The 8,091-nt window shown below is 44.7% G+C and overlaps 1 protein-coding gene across 1 annotated transcript in view; it reads right to left on the bottom strand.

Moving 5' to 3' along the window:
* Positions 1-492: 492 nt before the first annotated feature.
* The window catches only part of MTMR2 (myotubularin related protein 2), a 64,527-nt gene continuing 56,928 nt past the window's right edge, over positions 493-8,091 (bottom strand). Inside the window, exons 12-15 of the mRNA XM_027735624.2 lie at positions 6,717-6,809; positions 5,061-5,174; positions 3,490-3,666; positions 493-2,506 (exon numbers count right to left, since the gene is read on the bottom strand). Coding sequence (XP_027591425.2) covers positions 2,345-2,506; positions 3,490-3,666; positions 5,061-5,174; positions 6,717-6,809 — 546 coding nt within the window. The 3' untranslated portion in view covers positions 493-2,344. The remainder of the gene's footprint in view (positions 2,507-3,489; positions 3,667-5,060; positions 5,175-6,716; positions 6,810-8,091) is intronic.

The following is an 8,091-nucleotide window of genomic DNA, read 5'->3' as shown; positions in this document are numbered from 1 at the left end:
AAAGAGGGCAGGTTTAGATTAGGTATTAGGAAGAAATTGATTACTGTGAGGGTTGTGAGGCACTAGCACAGGTTGCTCAGAGAAGTTGTGGATGCCCCATCCCTGGAAGTGTTTAAGTCATGTTGGATGGGGCTCTGCGCAACATGGTCTAGTGGAAAGTGTCTCTGCCCATGGCAGAGGGTTAGAAACTAGATGGTCTTTAAAGGTCCCTTCCAGCCCAAACCATTCTGTGATTCTATTTTTATAATAGTGAGCAGCTAAGCACTGTATCTGTATTAATGCTGGTCTGTGTCGGATAATCTTGTCCAAAGATTAATTTTGTTTTCCTGTCATTCTAGATTTTAGAGTTTGAAAATTAGCATCTTGCAAGACCACCTGCAGAAAAATGAGGGAGATTTGGATTTCACATACTAAACTTGCAATGCTATTTTGTTTGCATGTTCTTCAAGTCCTTTGGAGGACCACACTGTTGAAAGTAAGAGCACAGGAACGTTACCCTTTTATCAGTTTTTATTAGTGTTAACGAAACCAAACAGCCTTCATCAAGAAACAAAATATACACACATAGTCAGTTTGCTAATATGGAAGAATGCTATGAACCATCTTGTATAGTGATTGTACGTAAGAGCAGATCTGCCCTTTTACCTTAAAAACAAATCCAAGTCCTTCAGAAGTATTTTGTGTGGATTCTTTTGCACTATTGAACCATAATGTCTCAGGCCACCCTATAACAAATGTGCTGATGCTGTACAGCTGTTTTCATCTTGTCAAAAGGTGGCTGTGGATTTCTCTGTAAAGCATGGAGATGGTGATTGCAGTAGTATAGCAGGCAAAAGTGGAGGCTGCAGGGGGAAATTACTGTTACTGCCTGGGAAGGAATGTGGCTTTTGAAAGGCAGTATCTTATGTGGAAATTGGTCCACTCTTGTACTCTCTTGGAAAGTCCCTCTCTATAGTGGAAGAGCAGCTGAGTGAAGCAGCATGCTGACAGGTGACCACAGGATAGGATCCTGTCATAAAAGAGCAACACAAGAACCCCCACCAAGCAGTGCCCTCCTCCTTAGCATGGAAGTGAGAAGCAGCCTTGCACATAGCTAAGTGCCTTCCCTGTAAGCCCAATCTTCTACAGCCCTGTGTTTACCTGTTTGGAAGAACAATGGGGAAGTCATGGTTTTACCAAGTGTGTATTTTATCCCCCGTTTTGCAGTAAAATTTTATATTAAAACTGAATTTCAACTTGAGTTTAGTCAAGTGATGCTAATTCTTGAAGCAGACTATGCTGAAAAAGGCCTAAATGTAGAGCTCAGAAACTGGCTAAGATGTTAGGTCTGCCAGAATAACCTTAAGCAGCAGTTGGAATGCAGGCAAGAAGGCGTCTTTGGTTGATGTACAGTTGTTTTCATTAGTTAACAACACCAAAATACTGTAAGTACACCACTATGATCCTGCACAGAAGCATTAAAGTCACTAATTATGCTTACCCAAGCAAAATGTAATGGCTGATCCCAGCAGTTCACACATGCCCTGTGGAATTCCACTACCGTTTCCCCTGGTGACTATTAGGCACAGGAGGCCAGAGGAGCTGTGGAAAGCACGTTGTGCTCCTCCCTCCCAAAGAAATAAAGGTGCTTAAGTTGCATCCTGGCACACCCACTGTAAACTGTGAGATTCTAGAGTTGCAGGGATGGAAGTAAACATCCTACAAAATCAGGTCCTGTAGGTTTCTCCTCTACCATTGTGTTTATTGGGAGGAGCTGCCCTTTCTTTAAGTAAGGCATCATTTGCATGGCTTCCTATGATCTAGATCAAGGTGAAGGGAGTGATGTGTTTCAGACACTATCACTGCTTGTCTCCAAGTGTGCTGGCAAATGCCCTCATTCACACTGCTGTGCAGACATTAATAGCAGAGGGTTTGTGCTGTTACAGCTGCATTTCAGGCTCCAACACAAAGTCAGATTTAGTCTTTCCTTTTAGCAAAGGGGAGACCTTTCAAACTTCTGAGCTGATGTTTTTCCTCCTTAGTACTTCATTCTAGTGCAGTGTCTCTCTTTAAAGCCAAGTGATTTCCAGCACATCAGTGAGCAAAGAGCAAGCTCTAGTTTTCTTTTAGGTGGCAAGTGCAATTGGCTTGTATTATAAGCTAGCCACTGAGAAGATTAATTGCATAGGGGGCCTTGTCTGTTGTTTTTTGCTTAAACTTTCTCTAGTGCTACAGTACTAATAAATTACCCTGGAGAGAAATAAATAAATAGGTTGGCATCCCCCAGGTACCATGCTGGAAATCCAGAGGGCTTCAGAAAAGTTGCCCCCATAGTCCTGGGAAGGTACTCAGCAAGAAGTCCATATTATACAACTGTCTGTACAGGAGCAACACACTGTGCAGGAGAGCCGGCTCTCTCTGAGGATGAGGTGGAACGGTTGGTGATTTCTCTCTGCAGTTCCTCTACTTTCTTCTGCAGCTCGGCCCGCTTGGCCAGAAGCTCCTTGTAGCGATTATGGACAGGTTCCTGTAAGAAAACGTGTAGCTGAGTGCTGGGAGGTAAGTGTGGAAGTGGAAGCCTGAACCACAAAACACTGTTGCTGACCTTACACACAGCTCAGAGAAGGGGGGGTCATACACGAGTATTATGAGTCGCACGCCTGGGGTACAGCGTAGTTGCTCTGGCTTTGAGATGCTCATTTTAATCCAATGTGCATAGTGCAATGGTGGCTAAACAAAACAGTGTATATTTTGAAAGATGACAATTGCCAAATTGACGTTTCTGGGGGATGCTGGCCATGGCATATTGGCCTGAACATTATTTCAGAGTTTTAGGGGGAAAAAAAAAATACAGATTCATCGAAATGTTTTTGCATGGTTCTGACTGTAAAGTGGTTGTTTGGTTCCTGTATCTAACACCCCAGAATTGCAAAGCTGTCAACTGCAGTTGGGCACAGAGGCAATCTGGGAAATTTTGTCCCTTCCTCCTAAAAAGTGATGTCAGCCTTCAGGGCCATGCTCAGTGTGCTTGTTTGAGGTGCCTGCCCTGGGGTGAGCCAGTGTCCCTGCTGGCTGGGGTCAGGGGTGTAACAGGGCTGCAGCCAGACCCCTGTGCCTCAGGCAGCCAAAGCAAAGCACCAGGCTCTTGTTGCTAGTAGTCTAAATAGAGTCCCAAAAATCCTATCTAGAACCCTACATCCAAGGAAGTCTTGGGATTCTTTTGCTCTTTTGTGAAGAGAATTCAGAGGTTTTTCCCACATTCTAAGTGAGAAATTTTCCAAATTGCTGAGTATATCTAGCTCCTGCAGATTTCACAAGCTGAGCACCTACACCAGCCAGCTGTAGGTGCTGCTCACTCCTGCTGGCATTTGAATTTAGGCTTTTGTTTTCAAATTTAAGCAGTGGCAGCATAAGTTTGTGCATCTCGTGCTTCAAAGATCTTGAACTCCAAAATAACAATATCAGTACTAGCACAGAGGGGAACAGATGTAGGATTCGTGGAAGACACACCTGAGGCTTCATCCTGGGGTTCCAGCGGATGTAGTAGCCGACCCACAGCTCGAGGTGGCGCATGCTGGCCACAGGATACAGGACATGGTTGGAGTAGCTCACGTACAGGGGGTTAGTAAAGTCTTCCAGTTGGCTGTTGATGTAAGACCAAAGTGATACGGTCTTTTTTGGAAGGCTCTGTAAGGGAAGGGGGTGGAGGAAGCTTTATTTGCCATACAAATTCCAGTTATCTACAAACTGTAGCAGCATAGACATATGCCTGTCATTAATACAGAGCTGGTTGCTTTTTTGTAGCTTAAAAACCCCCAAAACTGTTCTTCTGATGTGGTTATTGTACTAAAAGCACATGGATGCAGGCAGGCATACACATGCCCTGGCACAGAACAACCACTCTTACCCACCTAGCTGCCAACACAGACCAGGAATTGCCATTGGCCATAGCAAGGGGACACTGGCGTGTGAACCCTCAATGCTTTAGTTAAACTTCACTTCTTTAAAGTGCTCCTCAAGGACTTGCTGGAGTATTTAATTGCAAAGGAAATAAAGAAAACATTTGACTTAAGCTCTGATCGAGTGGAATAATTAGACCTGTGAATAGCCCCACTGAAACCACTGTTGAAGTACCTCCTAGATTAAGTACTTCACTAGGCTGAGGCCTTTAAAAAAAAAAAAGCCACATGCAAACAGCATGGAAATTACAATTATTCAATCACTGCTGATTTCAGAGAAACAGGGATCCTGATTTCACTACAGTAAAATGCTATCATTTTTATATTACAGTTAGGTTTTATTGTTTGGGTTTTTTTAACAGAAGTGCTATCAAATATGATCATATCAGGTCCACACAGCACTGCCCTAACATACCTCTGTGCTGTTAGGCTGCAGCACTTTGGTGACAGAATGCCTCATCTCTAGGTAGGTGAGACTGAATGAGTGTCACGGCTTTTCCTTCTGATTCCAGACTGGGTCTGAATGTACACATCTATATGCTCCTCCCTTGGCAAATAAACCTCAACCAGACTGCAGGGCAGAGCTGACTTGTGGCAGGACATAGAGGCACATCCTTACTAATACTAGGAGCATTGTCATCTCCAGGAAAAATGCAAGCACGGCAAAGACACACATTAAGACCAGTTATGTGCAGTTATGTGTGCAGAATGACAGCACACTCTTTGTAGTTAAAAGCACCTGAAAGGAACCACTTCAAGGAAAAGAAGACGACAAAAAGGTACCAGTTTCCACAGAAAAGGCTACATTAAACTAAAGTTCAAAGCAAAAGTGCATTTCCACTACCTGGGAGACACTAGGAGCTCTTCAACCATAGTGAGCAACTGAAAGTGGAAGCACTGTGCAGAAGGGAGATGGTGTTGCTCTGAAATGTGAAGTTTCCAACAGACAGCAGGCTGTGCAAACAGGAAAACCCCAGGTCCCAGCTGTTGAGACAGGGCTTGGCATTTCCCAGACCCACATCTACCACTATCTTTGAGTGAGGAACCAACTTCCCTAGCAATATGTGGTGAGCTAAAGCCATCCCAGGAACAGGCTTTCACCTTGGAGAAAAGCCGTCTTACCTCTTTCACTCTCTGCTGCTCACTGCTGCACAGGAAGGTCCCAAACAAACAGCTGTACAGGTGATCCAGGATGGTGATTAGGAAGTACTCATTGAATTCAAATGCTGTAGGAAACTTCAGTCAGAAACAGAAAATTAGGTTGGGATTTTAAAACAGAAAAATAAACTTTTTTCCCACTCTGTAGTCTTGGTAAGGAGTTGGCCTCTTGATTTGTCCCTGTTCCCTGCCTGGCTGGATATTCAGGGTCATATTTGCTCCTTCTAGAAGCAAGAGTTTCTCTCTTGGAAAGCTGCTTTGCAGTTGCAGAGAGGAATTTTGAGCAAAAGCCAGAGGTCTGAAGGGTTAGACCATTGTGTTTATACACACTCAAATTGAAGCTTGCCCTGCTACGTCTGCCCCTCATGACAGACCATGCAACCAGACTGTGAATGAAAGGCACATGTCAAATAACGCATTAAAAAAGTGGAAATTTCCCAGGGCCAAAGGGAAATAACTCGTGTGTGTAACGCAGCACTTCCCAGAGGGAACAGCAGGGAGGAATCTTGCAATACAGGTCAGCAGGAATAACAGGTGTATGAGCACAGGCCATGTTGTTGAAGTTCCATGCAGAAACAATCAGACCCGAGACAGGGAGAACTGAAGCTCCACAAAGGGTCACTAAGAATACATGCACTGAACTGCAAACACATGCTGGGGCAATGAAGAGGAGAGAAGGAGGCCGCCTTCTCTCACAACCATCCTCTTCCCAGGCCGCCCCAGTTGCAACATCCTGACCTCACCAGCTGCAGGTCAGGATGCCTGCTTTTAGGAGCAATGAAGAAGAGCAGGATGAAAGTGACTTCAATGATGGTAAAGCCTCTTTTTCTCTCTGTGTGCGTATGATATGCTTCATATATAGTGGCATCCTTCTTTCCTATTTCTCCTGGTTTAATCCACGATAAGCCTAATTTTTTTTCACTAAACTGCCTGACCACAGCTGACATTTGTGCCACAGAAGACACAAAAAACCTTCCAGGTCCCATATACCTGGGGAAAAACCTCCCAAACATAGGAGAACTCTCCTGGACTGTACCTTTGCCACACCCAGCCTGAAGTGAGGCACTCAGCTCTGTACATCATGTATGAATTGGGAGCAGTACGTCTGCCTTCAGAGGAAGCTAAAATAGAGCATGTATTGCTGCAGGTTTGGTTATGGGATCAGCTTGAGCAGAGGCAACAGGGATCTGTCTGCACCCACCCTGCTCAGGACTTATATTAGCAAGACAAGTCACTTATGCTTCTGAAGGCACAGTGGGCTACTGAGGATGGCTGGGATGTCTGTTCCTGCCTATGCTAAGTGTGAGGCAGCTGTCACCTTTTTCAGGATGATGCAAGCCTCTCCCAAGCTCACATTTATTCTAGCAGCATGTGGGTAAGCAGCACCCACTGACAAAGTCATATGATGCAAGCCAACATTGTGGTCTTCCAGTGCACTTGTGCATTCAGGCCCTTTGCTAAACAGACTCCCAAAAAACTTGTTGCCAGAGTCAAAACAAGAGTACAAGTCCAGGAAGGAGAGCCTGTAATGGTCAGTTTGGAAATCATTCCTGTGTCCAGACACCGTGCCATGTCTTGGTACACTGGCTTTGTAGACACATGTGCCACCCAGCAATTTACCTGTCTTGTCATTTGCCAGACACAGTCGATGAACTGGAGGAAGACAGGAGAGCGATCAGCGTCTGCATGATTCTTATCTCCATGGCCAACCCTCTGAAACAGAGCAGGACAAAGAACAGGAGTTGCACAGGGCTTCACAGGGAAGCTGCTGGGATCTCCTGCCAGTCACCCAAACCTTTACCAACATCTTTAAAAAGCTTCAAACAAGTCTTGATTTTGCTTTGTCCATATCAGTGAGTAAAGGAGGAAAGGACAACTACTCCCTTCATCTCTGAAGTGAAAATTCTTTATGGGGATATTTTCATGCTAAATTAAAACAAGAGCTGTTTGAGTAGAGGCTCCAGATGCTGTGCTGGCACTGATTTCAGTTAAAAGCTAAAGTTCAGAAGGAAAAAAAATGAGAATGCTTTTTGCTTCAGTTGCAGCTGTCGTCCTGGCTACTTCAGTAGTACATTGTGCTCGATCTAAACACTACCTACAGGCACGGCATGTGGCGATAACTGTCACGCAACACCTCGCAGCTTCCAAGTGCTGTACAAACACTAGCCCAGCCCATCTCCAGCCACCTCGAGAGAGGCAGTGATGACACTATTCCCAGAAGTAGGCCTCCAACCCTGACCATGCTGTGTGGCCAAGACGTGAGGCAGGATTCCTCATAACTACTATAGTACATTAATGGTTATGTATTACCAGGAGCCCCAAGTACCGTACAAAGAACAAGAACATGTATGTAACAGAGATCTCTACCTCTTCCTTAATGCTGTTCGCCCCTCACCAAAGGAAATCACTATCATTATCTTCCTTGTCTAGACAGGGAAGAAGCTAAAACAGTTGTTCAAACATCAGATAACAAGTTTTGCTGCAGCAGAACCTCAGTTGCTTTAGTGCCTCAGTTTCCCCACCTTCCTCAGAGCATTTGACAATGCAACTCATCACTGCAAGTGCTGTAAAAAGACCTTGCTCTAGCCCTTGCCAAAATTAAACAACCACTAGAAAACAGCTACAAGCAAAACACAATAGGAACAAAGACTGAAAGAATACTACTGAAAGGCTCTCTCAGTTCCCATCAGTGCAAACCATAACAAATTGCTGTGTCACAAGCCCACAAAGCTGCCTCTCTGCCAGCTACAGGGACACAACCACAAGCTACTCTTGGTCCAGGCTCAAACTGCTGATCAAACCTAGGCAATTAGAAGCCTCCACAAAAATAAAGTGTGCCTGAAGAAAACGTGAGGTCAAGGTCATAACCAAATTCTCCAAACTCTTCAATACCAAGGCGTTTCTGATGACAGTGGCCTAACAGTCTCAAAAAATGGAATGAACTGTAAAGGAGGAAAAAAATACCCCAGTGGTCTCAGCCAACTCCCAGCAGAAA

Source organism: Pipra filicauda, unplaced genomic scaffold, assembly GCF_003945595.2.
Source record: "Pipra filicauda isolate LSUMZ 115617 unplaced genomic scaffold, ASM394559v2 scaffold184_size3518187_pilon, whole genome shotgun sequence".
NCBI lineage: Eukaryota > Metazoa > Chordata > Aves > Passeriformes > Pipridae > Pipra > Pipra filicauda.
The sequence above is the reverse complement of the archived record's forward strand: the minus strand, read 5'-3'. Positions and strand labels throughout refer to the sequence as shown.